A 20,408-nucleotide genomic window follows, 5' to 3' on the forward strand; every position below is an offset into this window, starting at 1 on the left:
TTAGGTGACAACACTCACCAACTGACCATTTCATTAGGTAAGCCTTGCTATTATTAGTTTGGACCATATTTTGAATTTAGAACTGCATTAATTGCCTTATTCTTTGTGCCACTGATTCAACCTGGTGCTGGAAACAGTCTTCAGAGATTTTAGTCCATATTGACGTGACAGCATTATGCTCTTGCCAAGCCATGAAATGGTCACCACCAGATTGACTTGTCAATACGAGGGAGGATGGATCCATGCTTTAATGTTGTTTAGCCCAATTTTGGTCCTTACTGTCTCAATGTCAAAGCAAAAATTAAGACTCAGGCCAGATGTCTGTTATCAATCTTCCATTGTCCAATTTTGGTGAGTCAGTGCCCACTGTAGCCTCAGTTACTTGTTCTAAGCTGACAAGAGTGACACCCAGGGTGGTCTTCTGTTGCTGTAGCTCATCTCCTTCAAGGTTCTTCATCTTGGACATTCATAAATGCTCTTCTACACCTTGGTTGAAGCGAGAGGCATCATTCTATCAGCTCAAATCAGTTTGGCCTTTCTTAATTGCTATCAACAAGGGCTTTGAACCTTGGACTTTTCTGTAACGACCCTGGAGATGTCTGCATGTGAAAATCATAGACAGTGAGCAGTTTGTGAAATAAACCAGCCCATCTGGCAATAAAAACTCTTGTAAATCTACTTTTGTCCTCGTTTTGATGCTTGGCTTGTATTTCAGTGGATTTTCTTGACCACACTGTCATGCCAAGATTAATTTTAGTTTCTGTCACATCATTGGTTGATTACATATTTGCTTAAATGACCAGTTGAACATGTGCACCAGTAAGAGGCCAGTAAGTGTACATATTTCTTGTTTGTATATTCCATATTCTTGTAGATGGTGAACCAAAGTCCCATCTCTGTCAGTGACTTTGCAGCAATTTAGACTCAAAATCTTCTTTAAGATGGATTTCAGAAGTCAAACTCATCGAAGTTAAGAAGGTTGTTGGCTTCAGACCAAGCAGCATGCTGTGCCCCGTCCATCTCTGTGGCAACTTGGTTCCCACTGACCAGAGCGTGGTTGCTCCCACCAATAGTCGCATCACAATCAGGGCACTGTCGTTTCTCCATCGCCCCTCCACACTCTGTTATGACATACACATGGCCATTTGGACATTTGTACCAGTGCCCCGGGCGCATTTTCATAGCCGACACGATCATCTTCCTCTCGTCGTCACTGATGGCCAGGCTTGCGAGTGGGAACCGTTTGTTCAGTTCCTGCAAGGCATCTTTCAGTTGGCTTTCATCATCTTCTGTGAACTGGCCACTTTTTTCCAAGGTGTCTCTTATGGCTTGCGTGTCAGATTCCACTTTTTCACCTTCTCCCCTTGTTTCTGCCACGTGGTAATGGGCATCTAGTTCAGCCAAAAGGGTGAGTCTTATCAGCTCCCTCTGCAAATCAAAGAGCTGCTGATCTGTGAACCTTTGCTCGTGGTGATTAAGCCAGCCCTGATACTCTCTAACTTTTCTCTGAAATCTGAAGTTTGTCCTGACTGGTGGTCTAACAATCTGTTTCCTGAAGCCTAGGGTACGAGTGACGACTTTATGTTCGTACATCTTCTCTAACTTTGCAAGTTTTATTTGGAAATCCATCTTGTTTTCCAGCACCCACAGGTCATTTTCTGAGAGATGTTTTTTTTCTAGTAATTTTTCAATGTGCATATATCCAGATATCCACTTCATTCCACTGATGAGCCTGTTGTGGTCCCACTTCCTTTTGAGGGCCAATCTGTTCTCTTGAATATCTTTTGGATCTCCATTTATCTTCTTCTTTACCATCTCAATCTCAGCCAGACTCCGGTTGATTTGAGATCCATAGCGAAGATTTTTGCGGATTGGAGTTAGACATCGGGGACATTGTTTTAGCTTTATGACAACTTCCTCTTCTTCAGTTGCCTCTTGGCTGTCATCAATTCCCATGTATTTGTCCATGCCTGTAGACTCAAAGATATGTCCACAATCCTCTAGCTGAATGAAGAATGCATCAGGGTCATCCTCTGTTCCAAAGAAAATCTCTGTAACCTCATCATGGTCGCAGACGCGACACTTATTTGGACATTTGTCTCCACACAGACCAATGCACGGATGGCCACATTTCAGGATCTTGAGGCAGGGTTTCCTGCATGGTGGACGATCACAAGGCTCATGGCAAAGCTTACTGCAGGTTTGGTGAGGGCAGCTCCATTCACAAGGCTCCATGCAGGGAGCACAGGGGTACCCACATCGATTCATGCACTTACTGTGGAAGCACCGATTCTCACATGGCATCTGACATGGGGGGCAATCACGAGTGCAATTCTCCTTGCACTGATGGGAACAAATCAGGAGATGTTTACACTGATGACAACATGGAATATGGTAGCGTCCCTGATGACAGCTGTGGCAAGTACCGTGACACATGTGGCCACATTTCAGTTGATGCTTACATGCGGTCTGACATGGTGGGTCACTTTCAGAATGTTGGTAGAAGCAAGCACCTTCTTGGGTGTGTCCGCATTTTAGATTTAAGGTGACGATGACCAGGCATCTAACAGGGCATGGTGCTCCACAGAATGAATCACATGGGTGGCCACACTCCAGCATTTTCTGGCAAGGCTCCTTGCATTCAAACATGCTTGGGTCCTGGTGGCAAGGGACCATTTGTTTGTGTTGGCACTGTGGTATGACCTTCTCCACTTCAATTGGACATTTCTTTGGGCATTCTTTATGGCAGACAAATGGACACTGGTGTCTGTCATCACATAAAATATTCGGACATTTTTTTGCACACTTGTACATTTTGTGCTCTGCATCATAAGGGTGACAGACTCTCGTGCATACATGGCCACAGTCCAAACGAAACTCACAAGGCTGTGTGCATCCGCCCTCTGGGGCTTGTTTGAAATCGTCTGCACAAGCAACGTTTACCTCTCTGTTTGGGTGGTTGTAACAGGACAGGGTGAGAGCATTTCCAATCTGACCCTTTTCCCTCAATGTGTAGAAGATGTTGCTCCATAACTTGACTTGCTCCAACATTTCGCTGTTGCCGATGCAGTAAAGACCCTTCTTGGCACGTGACAATGCTACGCAGACACGATTGGCTATCTTCAAAAAACCAACTTTGCCCTGTGCATTGCTGCGGACCAGAGACAACAGGACAATGTCATTCTCTTCCCCTTGGTACTTATCTACTACATGCACTTTGACACCTGTGAACTGTCTAGCTGGCATAAGCCTGCGCAGACAGTGCAGCTGACCCGTGTAGGTTGTGAGGATGGTAATTTGTTCTGGTTCGTAGTCCTGCAAGAGAAAATAGCGGCAAAGAGCAACAACAAACAAGGCCTCGTGTTTGTTCTGGTGGCTCTTGCCATCTTTGATTTCTTCTTCTGGGTGGTTGTGCTCCACAAAGAACAAGTTGGTATTGATACCCTGAAAGAAAAACATTTAGTTGAAACTCAAAACACGAGAATCAGACTTAGGAAATGTTGCTTTATTATCATTATTATTATTAATATTTATATCAGCTATCAATATGTATTCAGCACCAACACAGTAAAATACTAATTCTAAGACAAGAATAAATAAAATTTTACACACGTGTGTGTATATATACGAGGGCTGTCCGTAAAGTATAGGTCCTTTTTATTTTTTTCAAAAACTATATGGATTTCATTCATATGTTTTTACGTCAGACATGCTTGAACCCTCGTGCGCATGCGTGAGTTTTTCCACGCCTGTCGGTGACGTCATTCGCCTGTGAGCACTCCTTGTGGGAGGAGTCATCCAGCCCCTCGTCGGAATTCCTTTGTCTGAGAAGTTGCTGAGAGACTGGCGCTTTGTTTGATCAAAATTTTTTCTAAACCTGTGAGACACATCGAAGTGGACATGGTTCGAAAAATTAAGCTGGTTTTCAGTGAAAATTTTAACAGCTGATGAGAGATTTTGAGGTGATTCTGTCGCTTTAAGGACTTTTCACGGTGCGAGACATCGCGCAGCGCTCTCAGGCAGCGTCGTCAGCCTGTTTCAAGCTTAAAACCTCCACATTTCAGGCTCTATTGATCCAGGACGTCGTGAGAGAACAGAGACGTTTCAGAAGAAGTCGGTTTCAGCATTTTATCCGGATATTCCACTGTTAAAGGAGATTTTTTTAATGAAAGACGTGCGGACGGGTCCGCGCGTCGGGACGCAGCCGACGCGGTGCGGCGGCACAGGAAAAACACCTCCGTGTTGATAACCATTTGTTAAAATCCAGTTGGCTTTTGATGGCTTTCAGTGGAGTGAGTATATGAAAAATTGTTTATCAGCTGGAGATGTTCCAACTTGTCCTTAAGGCTTCCAGCAGAGGTGTTTTTCCTGTGACGGAGCATCGCGGCGGCTGCGAGCCGACGCTGCAATCCGCCCGCACGTCTTTCATTAAAAAAATCTCCTTTAACAGTGGAATATCCGGATAAAAATGCTGAAACCGACTTCTTCTGAAACTTCTCTGTTCTCTCACGACGTCCTGGATCAACAGAGCCTGAAATGTGGAGGTTTTAAGCTTGAAACAGGCTGATGACGCTGCCTGAGAGCGCTGCGCGACGTCTCGCACCGTGAAAAGTCCTTAAAGCGACAGAATCACCTCAAAATCTCTCATCAGCTGTTAAAATTTTCACTGAAAACCATCTTAATTTTTCGAACCATGTCCACTTCGATGTGTCTCACAGGTTTAGAAAAAATTTTGATCAAACGAAGAGCCAGTCTCTCAGCAACTTCTCAGACAAAGGAATTCCGACGAGGGGCTGGACGACTCCTCCCACAAGGAGTGCTCACAGGCGAATGACGTCACCGACAGGCGTGGAAAAACTCACGCATGCGCACGAGGGTTCAAGCATGTCTGACGTAAAAACATATGAATGAAATCCATATAGTTTTTGAAAAAAATAAAAAGGACTTATACTTTACGGACAGCCCTCGTATATACACACACACACACACACACTATATCTGGCTGTCATTATTGAAAGTTTTTGGACAGTGGCATGTTTTTTATAATTTTGCCCAATCAACCACTTTTTGCCCAATCAATGAAACAATCAAAATGTGCTTGTAGTGTGGACTTTCAACTTTAATTCTATAATAATCATGGAGGAATTACAGCCACTTTATACAAAGTCCCTCCATTGGACAAACTCAATATCTCAATCAAACAAAAACAAACATTATGGTTTTGTATGGTAAATATGTTTGGAGTAGGTAGTTCTCAAACACTGATTAACCAAGCAAGAAGGAGACGACTGAGGGAAGCCACCAAGATATCAATTATAACTCTAAATAATTTATAAGCTTCTGTGATCTGCGAAACTGTTATACACCTTCATAGTGGAGTGGCACATACTGGGCAGTGTATACAAATGGCTGCAGTTCATTAATGATGAATGTAATGCAAGTATTTTTTTTGTTAAACTCTTCAAATTAAAACTACAAAACCTGACTGCATATAAAATGGACAATTGTGACAGATGATAAACATTTCTTCTGAATTTAATACTTTTAGCGTTATAAGTAGGAAGCGGAGATATAGGAGAAAATAAAATAACTAACCTTGATGTTTTCATATGTCAGCACAGACGGATGGTTTTCCAGTTCAGAGTAGATGTGTGGAGTCAGAAGACGGGCAATGTCTGGCCTCATACGATGCTGAAAAAACAAACACACACACATATCAGTCCTATAGATACAAATATGTGGCATAGTATATGCACACACATAACACATAACCACATACAGTGCTGCACAATTGTTACTGCTAGTTCCTAACTAGTTGGCATTTTCACACCCAGCACCTATGTTGTGCACGCAGCAAGATAATGTTTATCTTTAAAATGAAATGTGGTCATGTGTGGTCAGAAACTGTGTCCTTGAGATCACAAGAAATGTGTTGTTTTTTTATTTTAATTGTTGATATGGCACAATATTTATATACGGCATCTCAATGCATGTACACACTGCCTGTACACACAGGGACGTGCCTTATTGTGTCACACTACAACAAAACTGAATTGAAATTAAAATTTCAAAACAAAATAAAAGTAAACATTGATTGGAAAAATATTAAACTTGACCTGCCTGTTTCAGCTCTGGGAGGTTTGGTGACTCTTCCCAAAAATGATCTGGTCTGCTTTGACACTTTGTGTGTAGATCTGTATTTCCTATGCCAGAAAACCTCTCACTTGAGTCCAATATTTAAATACCAAAATGCCAGGTTCTAGTGCACTCATCTCATAAAGACAATGAAGATTACATTCTGATTGATTTAATTCATCTACATCCAAACATGCCCATGACTCAGCACCTTACTTTGCATTTTAGATTACCATACATATTTTCTGGACTACAATTTCTCCCAGAGAATAAGTCACATCTGTCAAAAAATGTATCATGAAGAGAACCAAAAAACATTCAAACATCAATTGTACCAGAGTATAAGCCACATTTATTTTTGAAACAGGTATGGAGTATATGCACGGAGTGGTGTGATGTATTTCCGTTAAAATCTCTGATTGCTGTGTCATTTCCGGTTATGGCAGATGGCAGTGTTTCTGTTCAATATCCGAAAACTTTAATAAATTTACAATGATTCTAGTATTTTTTGGTCATTGTTCATGTTTTGCTGTGTTCTCGGCATTTTCTGCCTGCAGATGTGATCCAGCCGTCAACCACACAGGTGTGCCATTTGTTAAAATAGGAGCCGTCCCCGTTCTTTTCGAGTGGAACAACTACTCCATTCCTGCCCGTCGTCCCGGTGTTTGGGAGCGAAGAGAGCGACCAAACCCTCTTGCTGATCACCTGGAGAAACCAGGGATGGAGGTAACTTTGCCTGAGCATGACTACTGCTCTTCTGCAGAGCCAGCTGCAATAGATCTGGTGCTTGACAAGACCAAAGCGCTCCGGTCAGAGGTTACGGCTCTACGGAGGTAAATGGAGGACATGGCCATCAGCTGCAAGTTTGGCTTGGAGTGGTTTGTTGTCTCCAATGATGACATCAGGTTATATACAAGGTAAGAAGGCTAGAACATTTGAATGACTAAAATTAAAATATGTTTGCACAGAGCAATACAATGCAAATAAATAGCAAACGCCATTGACAATTGACAATGATTCCACATGTGTCTATGCAGCCCTATTTTTGTATTTATATAATGCTATTGATTGTTATAGTGGCAATTAACTATTAAGGTGATAATCCATAATGGTAGCGACTTTGGGAAGACTTTGGCTAGACTTTGCGAAGCTCCAGTAAACAGTGAGTAAACTACCAGGACTCAGCCATCTTCACAGTACAGTGCACTCCGCTATAGTCTTCCCTGCACCGGAAATTCGGGTGGCATCAGGCGTAGAACACGGAACTAATGCATGCATATAGTCCATACACCCTTATGTTTTGACATATAGTGGCTTTGGAATATAAGTCGCAGGACTTCCCAAACTACTAAAAACAATCTGTGACTTGTAGCTTGGAAAATACAGTAAGTACCGTGTACATAACGAAGTAGAGTTGAGCATGCCCCAAATTCAGTTGCACGATACAATTTTGATTGTGTAATATAGAGCATCAAGTTGTGGCCCAGAAAATCAAAAATAATGCATCGAAAGAACTTCTACATACATTGTACTGACTAATGGGAGTTTAAAACAATAAATAAACACAATAAAACAAACCTGGAAGTTGAGTCTGACAAAAGGAATTTTCATCTTAACCAGCCTCTCAAACATGGACATCTCCAAGTCGAAGTTCTTCGCGAGATCATACACTGTGGCACTGGGACGCAACTGCAGGGAGACATTCATAAAGTATTTTAAGCACAGGTTCTAAAAGCAAATGGTCATGGATTTAAACCAAATATCGTTGTTTCTATTTTAGGTGAAAAATGATATATTTTTGACCATCGATCTTTCACGTTTTACTGCAGAGATATTTGTGTTATACAATTTAGATTTGGTGAAACCACCTCTTCTCTTTAGCACGTCTACGCTTTGTGTAATTTTCAAAGCATCCAAGCAGCATCAATAATTCTGCTAAACCGCCCCCCCAACCTCAACGCAATATGTAATATTCACTATCTAACACACTTGAATGAACATGATTGGCTGCTGTGACTCATCTGACTTTGAAGAATCTGAGTGAGTTGAAGATTAACAGATGAAGGGCAGGAAAAAGAAATTCACAAATGATGCCCAACAAAGCAGCCAAATGTCACAGAAGTATAAATGAAGTAGCTGATTCACAGACTTAAGAACTATTCATGCATATCTTTTGAGCCTCGTATTTTAACTCAAATGGGCCTTTCACATTGCACGCTTTGGACGCTTCAGGTAACGCCTCCCAATGCGTCAATGCCTCAACGCATAACGTCAGACGCGTCGCATTGGAAGCAGCAAGGGGGGCGGAGACTTCTACATCACACTCTGGCTGTTTCCACAACCCGAAAAAAAGATGAGCGATCGCCATGTTGGATTTGCGTATGTAGAACCACAAAAAAGCTTTAAAAAACAGCAGAACGATTCTCCCATCACCCTGCTGGGAGAAGCTTTTTTTTTTCAGCTACTTTTCGGAGTGACACTGACTGACGAGGACTGACGACTTGGTGTGATGTCGATCGACCGCGACAGCGGGCCGAACCACACAGAGCAGCCAGGGTTCAGGCCTCCTCCCTGGGCAGAGCAACACAGGGAGCCGGCCGGGTGGAGAAGACCCACTCAATCTGAAATTTCCCACTTTGTGGATATATACAAACACCCAGTTTGACTAACGGAGCTTAGTTCTGCAGCTTTCTTGAGGTGAGAATAACTTAAAAATAAAATGTGACATTTACTGCACTGCTGAAAGTTTAATGATCGCAAACGTTAGCTTAGCCTTTTTGCACAGTTGAGCTGAGTGAACGCTTTAATTTGTAAATGGTTCAGTCTATTTTTAGTTTTACCAAATAAAGCTACAGCTTTTTTTCTGAGACCACAAAAAGCTCAACTTTAAATAACTTGGATTTTTGGGGGGGATTTTTCCGGGGGTGTCACCACGCAACAAACAAACAATAAATAGACATACACAAAGAAACATCAGTTAATGACTTGGTTTAGTGTCCGTACAGCTGTTGGGAAAAAGCTGTTTTTGAATGTGACTGATCTTGTTGGCAGGTGATATGTAGGGTGTGAGGGGTAAGAGGTGATTTTTACTGCCCGTTGTGTGATACGTCTATGGTACAGTGTGTCAGTGGAAGCGGGGGTGAGGCCTGTGATTTTAGATGATTTGTCTATTATACGTTGTAAGTTTTTGCATGAATGGGAGTCCAAATTTCCATACCAGACAATTATGGATGAAGTGAGTATGCTTTGAATGATGACAGTGTAAAACTGAAGCAGGATGTTGTGCCTGACTCTGAATTTTTTGAGTTGACTGAAAAAAAAAAAATCTTTTATTGGCTTTTTTGTAGATTTGGTCCAAATGCAGTTTCCATTTGAGTGTGTTACTGATGTGTGTACTGAGGAATTTGAATGACTCAGTGATGGAGATGGGCTGAGTAGAAATGGAGATGGGGATTTTGTGAAAGGGTGAGCATGAGAAGTCGACTATGAGTTCCTGGGTTTTTGATGGGTTAAGCTGTAGGTTATTGCTTTGGCACCAAGTGACTGCTTGGGTGACCTGTTCACGGAAATGATGTTCGTTATTATTAGTGATGAGTCCAGTTATTGTAGTGTCATCTGCATATTTGAGAATGGAAACTGAGCTGTGGGTGGATAAAAATTGGAGCAACTTTAACTTTTGACCCCTGTACAAACTGAAATTGACCTTTCTCGGTGTTCTTGCTGTTTTTACCCCATAACTCCAGACCATTCATTCACAGATAGTCCAAACTATGCCTTTTTGGAATCTTTATGATCAGACAAATAATATGGAATACTTTTCAATATGATTGGAGCATTTTTAAATTTTGACCCCTGTGTAATACTTCAATTGACCCCTTCTTGGCCGCCTTTTGAAAGTTCACGTGGGTACCCGGCATTTTTAAAAGAGTAATGTCTAAGGAGTATGTGTGCCAAATTTGGTGCTTGCATCACCATTTGAAGCATTTTTTTCAGTTATCCGCTGCACTAAAACACATGTATACGAGGTCTGTTAGAAAAGTATCGTACCTTTTTATTTTTACAAAAACTATGTGGATTTGATTCATATGTTTTTACGTCAGCCAAGCTTGAATCTTCGTGCGCATGCGTGAGTTTTTCCACGCCTGTCGGTTGCGTCATTCGCCCGTGGGCAGACTTTGAGTGAGTACTGGTCCACCCCTCTCATCGTTGTTTCATTGCGAGGAAATGGCGGAATGATTTGGGCTTTTTTTCCATCAGAATTTTTTCAGAAACTGTTAGAGACAGGCAGCTGGAAACTATTCGAAAAATTTATCTGGCTTTCGGTGAAAATTTTACGGGCTTCACAGAGAATAAGGACTGTTACTACAGCTTTAAGGATGGACCACAATGGCGCATGGCGCGCCGCGCTCTGAGCCGCCATCGAGAGGCAGAAACCACCACATCATTTCTAAACGGATCGCTGTGTGGATCCGGGACCGTCGTGTGCAATTTCTCTGGTTATCACAAGAGCTGGACATCAGCCATTTTCCGGCAGATTTCACTTTTAACAAGAGATTTTGTCATGGAAAGCCGCGCGGAGGCTTCGCGCGTCACGACCGATTCGCTGATGAAGCGAGACAAAGGAACACCTCCGTTTCGGAGTGTCAGAGGACAAGCCCAGCTCTCCACAATTTCTCTTATACTCACTCGACTGGTAAGCACTGAAAGCCGAGATAGGCATGTCCCAACTTGTCCTCTAACACTCCGAAACGGAGGTGTTCCTTTGTCTCGCTTCATCAGCGAATCGGTCGTGACGCGCGAAGCCTCCGCTCGGATTTCCATGACAAAATCTCTTGTTAAAAGTGAAATCTGCCGGAAAATGGTTAATGTCCAGCTCTTGTGATAACCAGAGAAATTGCACATGGCGGTCCGGCTCCACAGAGCCATCCGTTTAGAAATGATCCGGTGGTTTGTGGCTCTCGATGGCGACACGGAGCGCGGCGCGCCGAGCGTCCTTAAAGCCGTCCTTAAAGCTATAGTAACAGTCCTTATTCTCTGTGAAGCACGTAAAATTTTCACTGAAAGCCAGATAAATTTTTCGAATGGTTTCCAGCTGCCAGTCTCTAACAGTTTCTGAAAAAATTCTGATGGAAAAAAAGCCCAAATCATTCCGCCATTTCCTGACAATGAAAATGCAGCGAGGGGGTGGACCACTCCTCACTCAAAGCCTGCTCACAGGCGAATGACGCAACCGACAGGCGTGGAAAAACTCACGCATGCGCACGAGGGTTCAAGCTTGTCTGATGCAATCACACGTGATTCAAATCCATATGGTTTTTGAAAAAAATAAGGTTGGATACTTTTCTAATAGACCTCGTATGTATGTATGTATATATATATAAGCCTTCTTTTGCTCTTCTATTGTTGTCTTCTGTTTGCATTTGCATGTGTGCACACCTAATTCAGCTCAAGAACAAAGTGTGTTTATGCATATATGTGGGAGAGGTGTGGGCGAAGCAAAACAAATGCTCGTACTGAAGAAATGTGAAACATTGTGTTCTGCTTGATTCAACACCAAAGCTGTGATTAATGAACAGCACCACAATGCCAAAGCTTATTTTACTCCCAAAGTGTGATCAATCCACCTCCATTACATATACACACTCTGGTTAGAGTTCCACAAAAGAAGGTCTCTTAACGCGTGTTCATACCATCAAAGTAAGCGATGGGTTTGAAGCCACAAAGCAATCCCTGTTTGTAATATTACAATGCTTGTTTGCTTTTCGTAAATGTCTTTCAACACTAGTGCATCAATTTGAAGCACTTGTGCAACAATTCAAATTGGAAAGGTGTTACATTGATTTACATATTTAGCACAACCGGCTTCTGGTTCAGTAAACTTTACCGGCTTTTGTTAAACAGACAAATGAGCCCAAGGCGGAGCAGTAAATACGTTTTACGTGAATCAGATGCAGCCAGTGCATGAAAATAAAACAATTTCCAAGCCTAAATGACAATAGCAGTCATTTTCAAGTTAAATTCGTCTTGATAGTCCTTCCTAATAACTTTCAGGAAGTTTTGTTTGTGCAAATATATGCAGCAGAAATTTCTGAATAAACAGGGTACAAGAAGCAAACACGACTGAAGGAAAAAAGAAGACAAAGTTCCAGGACAGAATTTGAAATGTGTGATAACTGTGGGTAGATTTGATCCATGTTGCAGATTGCTAGACAGGCTGTCTGGCCGTATGTCCTTGGCACGCCCAGACAAGTTGTAATAGATATCCACAGAATATTACTGCTGTCGTCTCCATTCGGGGGATTTGTACTGACATAACATGTAGGAAAGCAAACTCACAAATTCACCAGCAGCCACAAACACACACAAAACCCTTTGTTGGGAGGGATTTTCTGTATTTTTTTAGGGTATCTTCAGTCAGAAAAATACGGTGCGCTTCACGAGGTGCAGTTAAAGATATATGGTGCTGTTCATCAGTGTGGGGCCTGACCTGTTGGTGGTCTCCGATGAGGATGAGGTGCTGGCACGCTTGGCTCAGTGTGGTGATGGTGTGAGCCTCGAGAACCTCTGCAGCCTCTTCAACAATCACCAGACGTGGGCGCACCTCCTGCAGAGCCTTACGGAACTTAGCGGCGCCTGTCGTCGTCATGCCGATCACCTGATTGATACCGGAAAATAGAGGTCTTCAGCATGTGTAAAGTACAAGTACATGAACAGTTTAAGTGTACAGCTTAGTCATCCAGCTAACAAGGGACAATAATCCCAACCGCATATAGGAAAAAAATTCAACCTAGAATGCATTGTTCTGTCAGCATCCAGGCTATTTCTTTTCTTTCCAGCCAGACAAATTTCCGGTCCCATTGTTTACAATGCTTGACATTCACGTTTTGTTTTCTTCTTTTGCATGTGTGTATGAGAAAGCTCCCCAACCCAGCTGGATGTACCTGGAAGGCATCCTTAGTAAATGCCAGAAACACCTCAGCTAGCTCCAGTGGCGGCTGGTGAAAAAAAATCTTGGTGGGGCTGATGTGCCAATAAATTTCCCTGCTTAGTTCAGTACAAGCATTCAAATGAACAGTCGGAAAATTACTACAATTCCACAATAATCATTTCATGTCCTTCTCAAAATCAGCAGTTTCACGGATAAAGTTAACCATTTACAGCTATATTAGCCTCATTTATACTTTGGAAAGGAACAGTATCAAATACAATACAACACTCAAGTTCTTGAGCGAGGAACATTTCACCACTTGACACCAATTACACACATAGTACACCAAACTGTACTGCACTGCCATCATCTTCAGCCAAACAGATCATGGGTTTCACAATGACACCCCCCTTAACAGAATAAAAAATATCATCAAATTTAGACTCTTTCAAAATCTGGAAAAATTCTTCAATTGACAAAAGAACATTATGTACATACGACGACGCCTCCTAAAAAAGAGAGGGAAAGAGAGAAAACTATTCAGTGAAGCAGTTTGTGCATTTTTTTTTTTTTTTCTCGCAGACCTGAGCCAGGGTGCGACCACACACCTCTGTGAAAAAAACAAACTAAAAACTTAAAACAGACTTGGCTCCATTTGTAAGAAGTGAGGCTGGGAGCTGGGTTTGTTGGCGTTGTGCTGCTTCTTTTCCACCTACCAAACTCCGAGCCGCCAACATGAGCGTCACCAGTGTGCGGCAGTTTGTGGTCACTCCTTTATCCCAGGTTCCCCTCACCTCCTAAAAACCATGTCCCAAAGTTCTTCAGCTTACTCCAGTGGGGTTTTTGTTTCTGTCAAAAACAGCAGCACTTTGATAAATCAAGGGGTATAAATTCTATAGCGGGTCGCCTCCACCCAAGCCATTAAATTTGGTGATGCTGATTGGCCAAATATTTATTATTCTTCCTTAGCAACCACACACAATTGGTCCGGGGCGAAAATTCTATCGTCCCCAAGATATTAAATTTGGCAATGCTGATTGCCCAAATACTTATTATTTCTCCTTAGCAACATACACAATTGGTCATTTCGCTGCACTTCAAGGGGCTCTTGAGTGAGTGCCCAAGAAGAGAAATGATACGTTCTGTCTGTGGAAATAAATGCACTGTTGAATGAGAGTCAGTTGGTGAAAATGTTGTTTTGATAATTCAGATTACACGTAGGCACATACTATTAAGTAAAACTGACATTTATAAGACTTTAAAAAAAAAATTTTTAATTTTTCTCCTCCACATCTGGGAGAGTGGTGCCCGAGCGCACCCTATGGGCCAGCCACCACTGGCTAGCTCCTTTCAATGCGAAAGAACAGCAGCTCGATTTCAAGCTCCTCACAAAGGACAGAGCTTCTCACCCTTTGTCTGACGGGGACTCCAGCCTGAGGAAACCTATTTCGGCCGCTTGTACCCGCGGTTTAGTTCTTTCAGTCATGACTCACCCCTCATGACCATAGCTGACACTAGATACGACTATTGACTGGTAGAGCCCCATGCAGGACTCCAGCTAGGGGCTCCCAACAAAGCTGACAACTCCTAACTGCTGTTTGGTGCATGTGCACAAACAACAGTCAGAACTCCCCAAAGGCGCAGGAAGGTGACCCGCTCATCTTCCGGTGTAAACTCCAATACAGCAGTGCTTAGCCAGGGGTTCATGAGTATCCCCACACCCACCTGATGCCTCACACCCTGGGCAACTCCAGAGAAGAATAAGGTCCAACTTCTATCAAGGAGAGTGACTCAGGAGCCAAGGCTGTGCGTGGAAGCGAGGCCCACCAGATCTAACTAGTAGCGCTCCATCTCCTGCACAAGCTCCGGCTTCTTCCCCCACTACGAGGTAACATTCCACACCCCCAGAGCTGGCTTCTGCCACCTGGGTCTGTTCCATCGAGGCCCTCAACTTTCACTGCCACCCATGGAACAGCGCACCCAACCCCAGTGGTTCCCCCTGTGGGTGACGAGCCCACAAGGTGGAGATGGAAGGTCCACGCTGCCTTTTTGGCCTGAGCATGCCTGGGCTCCATGGAAGCCTGGCCACCAGGCGTTCGCTGACGGGCCCTCCATCCAGGTCTGGCTCCACACAGGAGCCCCACACTTCTTCTGGGCCAGGTCACATTTCCTCTGCCTCATTTGTCCATGGAGTCTTTGTGAACCATTCTTAGTCTGGTCCCTCACCTGAGACCAATTTGCCATTGGGAGACCCTACCAGGAGCATGAAGGCTCCAGACAACAAAGCTCTCAGGTTGATAGGGACACACAAACCTCTCCACCACAATAAGGTGATGGTTATGGGAAGACATTAGATAAATGTGATTGGTTTTCTAGCACTGCCCAAAGGTGGCATCAAATGGTAATACTTTGTCATGGGGTGTCAGTGGTTACAATCGCTAAGTGCCCTTTGTCATCTCGCACACTATGGCCCTGTTTTCACCAAGGTTTTGTGCTGGCGTCGGTGTCAGACATTTGAATCACTTCTATATTAAGACACTTGAGGTTTTCCAGAAAGCTTTTGCATCAGCTTTGAAGTTGGCATTGGATAGAACTGATGTGCCCGCAGAGAATTATAATCTTGGTGCAGGCTTTTTCTGTTCTGTGATACCATCAATGTCACATGGAAGTCGAAGGTCCACGAGTCTATTCATCTGTAGTATAGTAATGGTAAACTATTCATTTGCTCACTACATGGCAGAAGGTTTGTTCATCCTGAGGAAAAATGAGCAATACAGTTGATACAGGAAAGCTCATTCAAGCTGTATAGAAATCCGGAGCTGTACGATAAAATCGAACGGGACCACTGCAACCGTGATATTACAGTGGTCAGTACCATCCTTAGTTTGATCCTTCATCTCTTCCTCATCTGTTTCATTAAGCAGCATCATTGCAACAAAATTTCCATTTGTCAGCCATGCTGCACTCAAGCGTTGATCTTGCAGTTTTTGTTACATGAAATTTTAAACTCAAAAACACGAAAGCACAATCTTGGAGTAAACATCCAAACTCAAGATCAAATGACGACACTAACACTGATGCAGATGCTGATGCAAAAGCTTGGTGGAAACGAGGTCTGTGAAGCTATAGCCAACTAGAATCTTAAATAGCCATAATAGCGGTCACTGTGATGACCCAAGGGTAAAGTTTATTTCCATTAGATGTTTTATTGTGCTTTTATTTTTGTACTTCCTTTCAACCCGGAAGTGTATCGAAAAGGACAGTGTCAGAAGGCAACTTGACACAAGGTAAAAAACGAGGAGGGTGAGCAAACGCAAGGAGAAACGTGATGGAGCTCAAACGGGGAGAGAAAGTTTAGTTTCAGTCGAAAGTGGCTACAAGGTACGGTAAATTTATCGAGGAATATGTTGTAAATAAGCATGTTATGTCTTTAGTAAAGAGTAGAATATTAAGTTAAAACCCATAAGTAGTCTGTGTTCTAATGTATTGTTTTATTTCTTTGCCCCTTTTTCATAGCTCTTACGTTGGTTTGAGAACGGCAAAAAATCAATAAAACCCCTAAACCATCAATCCGGGCTAACTGATTTCGACTGGAAGCTACAGTAAGAGCTTGACCACTCGCCGCCATATTCCTCAACGTGGTCTTGAGGTTCAACGGTGTGTATCCAAGACGGACAGCGGGTGGCAGCAGTTGGTCGGAAAATTGAAAGGACAACGGAATGAACATCTGAATTAAACATGGAGAACTCACAGGACATTAACGGGCAGACCCCGTGTCTACAAAAGGGAACTGAGAATTTTAAAGTTTCTCTTCAAAATGAAAGTGAGAACACAGTGGAAGTCATGCAAGCAACAATTAAATGGCAAGAAAATCTGGTGGCTCATTCAGAGAGTAGAGGCCAGGACATGCCTGATGTGCCACGCCGCTCTGAAAGAATAAAAACACCAACTGAAAGGATGCTTGCTTATCAAAAGGAAGAATTAAATAAAAAGGAAAAGACTTTTGTACTTATATGAACAGTGGAAAATGGAAGCACGTGCAGCAAGGAAAAAATTAAAATCAGACCTAAGTGAAATAATTCTGTCATCACTCGCAGACATATTAGAAAAGGGGAAAGATGACATCATGAAACTGTACTCTAAATAAGGAGCCATGTGGCACCACCAGCAGATCTACGCAGTAACTCGTGACATTATGAAAATCATCTTTGAAAGATTATCTGGTGTTGATGGAGATTTTGATGGAGAAGATGTAAGAAGTAATCTACGTGAGCTTCTAGATCGTGACTATGCGCTCTCCATATATGGTTCTACTGCTGCAAATTCAAATAGCACCCACCATTCCTCATCTTCTCACCTTGCATCGAAACAGGCTGAGGCAGCCGCAGAGCTGGCAGTGAAGGAGGTCGAGTACAAGATCGCTCAAGAGGAAAGAAAGCAGAAGGAAAGGATTAAGGCTTTGGAAGAACAACACAAGAAAGAAATGGAAATTCAAAGATCTGAGTTGGAGCGTCTGCAGGCTGAGAAAGATGTGGAAGCAGCCCGAGTCAGGCTTGAAGCTTACGACAGACAAATAATACAGGTGGGAGACATCCAATCAGTCAGAAGTGAGCAAGTCATCCCCAACAGCGCACCTCAGCTGCCATCTAACACACCTACATCATCAGTAACCCCTAGTGTCGCTCAGCTTGCAAAGGCAGTTCAAGACAGCATAATGATGAACAGACTTCCTACACCAGAGCCGACGGTGTTCAATGGAGAGCCAATCCTCTTTATTGAATGGAAATCCTCCTTCATGTCACTGATTGATCAAAAGGGCATCTCAGCTGCAGACAAACTGTATTACCTTAAAAGGTATGTGAGCGGTCCAGCTCGTAAATGCCTTGAAGGAACCTTCTTCAGAAATGATGAGGAAGCCTACCGAGATGCCTGGGAAAAGCTTAACCAGCGGTATGGCCAGACATTCGTTATTCAAAGAGCATTCAGAGAGAGGCTATCAGGTTGGCCAAAAATACAGTCTAAAGACGCTGAAGAGCTAAGACGCTTTTCAGATTTCACAAATGCCTGCATGCTTGCTATACCCCATGTAAAGGGCCTGTGTTTTGAAACAAGGTTCGGTCAGATCGGCACACAGAAATGATCACACAGACTGCATTTTGCTAGAACAAACAGGCGTATGTTTATTCCCCACAAAAGCAGTTACATCAAACACAAGTGGTTGCAGCGCATAAAATATCTCTTTCTCTCTTACCGTGACGCCTTTAAGGTGGAGAGCCAACACCTTCGGCAGAGTGCGCTTGTCAACCGGCTGGGCGTTCGTACGCAACCCGCAGCAGACTCTATCAGAGCATGGCTCTGCCCCCTCTTTTCTAGTGTGTGCGCGAAGGGAGGGTGAGTGGCCATCTCAAACTCCCAGGCGCACATAATTCCTTTAATCAACAGGCATCTGAAAGTTATTTCCTCTTGCAAAAACATAATGACCCCAGCTCTTCACTCCCAGTTCAGAATGACCCCAGCATGCTTCACTCCCAGTCGTTAGTGGCTACAAGAACAAATTCAGTGTAATAATAACAAGTACATCATTAGGGTTACTTTAAGACAGGGGCAAAACAACATAATCTTTTCTCCACACAGCCTGGAAATATTAAACGACTGTGAAGAAAACCAAAGGCTCACACAGAAACTGCCAGACTGGTTAGCTGCCAGGTGGAATCGCCATGTTACAAAGGCCCTGATGGAAGGTAAAGAGTTTCCCCGCTTCAGTGATTTTGCTGCATTTCTTTCAGAAGAAGCGGAAGTTGCCTGTAACCCAGTCACCTCTATTCATGCACTCCGTTCTCTGTAGACAACAGGCGACAAAGGTAATCCAAAAGACAATAAAAGAAACAAGGCCAGTGTATTCAATACAAAAACGACTGTACAAAGAGATGAACAATGTACTCATAAAACATGCACGGGATCTCCATGCATGTTGTGCCAAGACACACATCAACTCCACAAGTGCCCAAACCTCATGAAAATGCCTCTGAAAAATCGAAGGTCATTTGTCAAGGACAATAAATTGTGCTATGGCTGTTTGAAACCAGGTCACGGTGTGAAGGACTGTAAATACCGCCTTACTTGTGACATATGTGCAAAAAGGCATCCAAGCTGCCTTCATGATGTAAATTACAGTACTGATCTGAAAAGAGAAAGGCATATGAATATTGAAAATGCAGCACAAATTGACACATCAGAGACAACAACCGCCATGTCACTTAACATCGCCAGAGAAGGACAATCTGTCAACACCTCAATGATAGTTCCAGTGTGGGTGTCATCAACTGCAAATCCTTGCAAGGAAAAGCTTGTCTATGCACTACTGGACACACAAAGTGACACCGCCTTCATTGATCAGGATGTGAGCCATGAACTGCAAACCGATGTTTATCCAGTGAAACTAAAATTAACTACCATGATGGGAAAAAATACAGTTGTAAGCAGTGGAAAGGTGTGTGGTCTTCGTGTCAGAGGCTACAGCTCTGCAACAGTTATCCAGCTCCCTCCTGCATACACGAAGGACTGTATTCCGGCAAACCGCAATCACATACCAACTCGTGAAACAGCCAAACGCTGGAGTCATTTATCACCAATTATCGATGAAGTCCCACCACTCCTCAGTTGTGAAGTAGCTCTCTTGATTGGTTATAACTGTCCCCGAGCCTTAGCACCAAGACAAGTGATACTAGGCCAAAATGATGAGCCTTATGCTGTGCAGACAGACTTAGGATGGAGTATAGTTGGCAGCTCAGAACCTTGCCTTGAGACTGATATGACAAGCAGCCTCTGTCACCGTGTCACTGTAAAAGAGATCCCTCCAGTAACTCCCATGGATGCAATTCGTGCATTGGAAAGTGACTTCAAAGAGGTCAGCAAAAATGACCGAACAGTGTCACAAGAGGATCTTATCTTCCTCGACAAACTCAAAAAGGGCATAAGGAAGACTGAACAAGGTCATTACAAAATGCCACTCCCCTTTAAGGAAAGACCACAGATGCCTGATAACAGACAGCTCGCAGAGGTCCGACTTAACCAACTCAAGAGGAAATTTGCCCGAGACGAGACATACAAGGAAGATTATGTCAAGTACATGAATGACATCATTCAAAGAGGTGATGCTGAGGAAGCTCAAGATGATGCATTTCCTGGTGAAACGTGGTATAGACCACATCATGGCATTTATCACCCAAAGAAACCTGATAAGCTGCGTGTGGTTTTTGACTGTTCAGCCAAGCATAAAGGAACCAGTCTCAATGAGCAACTCCTGACTGGACCAGACATGATCGACAATATGACAGGTGTTCTT

At 43.1% G+C, this 20,408-nt stretch overlaps 1 protein-coding gene across 1 annotated transcript in view; it reads right to left on the reverse strand.

The window, feature by feature from the left end:
* Positions 1-327: 327 nt before the first annotated feature.
* The window catches only part of znfx1 (zinc finger, NFX1-type containing 1), a 54,165-nt gene continuing 34,084 nt past the window's right edge, over positions 328-20,408 (reverse strand). The window contains exons 16-19 of the mRNA XM_034166075.1: positions 12,623-12,790; positions 7,714-7,824; positions 5,596-5,691; positions 328-3,444 (exon numbers count right to left, since the gene is read on the reverse strand). Of these exons, the coding sequence (XP_034021966.1) occupies positions 949-3,444; positions 5,596-5,691; positions 7,714-7,824; positions 12,623-12,790 (2,871 nt within the window). The 3' untranslated portion in view covers positions 328-948. The remainder of the gene's footprint in view (positions 3,445-5,595; positions 5,692-7,713; positions 7,825-12,622; positions 12,791-20,408) is intronic.

Source organism: Thalassophryne amazonica, chromosome 3, assembly GCF_902500255.1.
Source record: "Thalassophryne amazonica chromosome 3, fThaAma1.1, whole genome shotgun sequence".
Lineage (NCBI taxonomy): Eukaryota > Metazoa > Chordata > Actinopteri > Batrachoidiformes > Batrachoididae > Thalassophryne > Thalassophryne amazonica.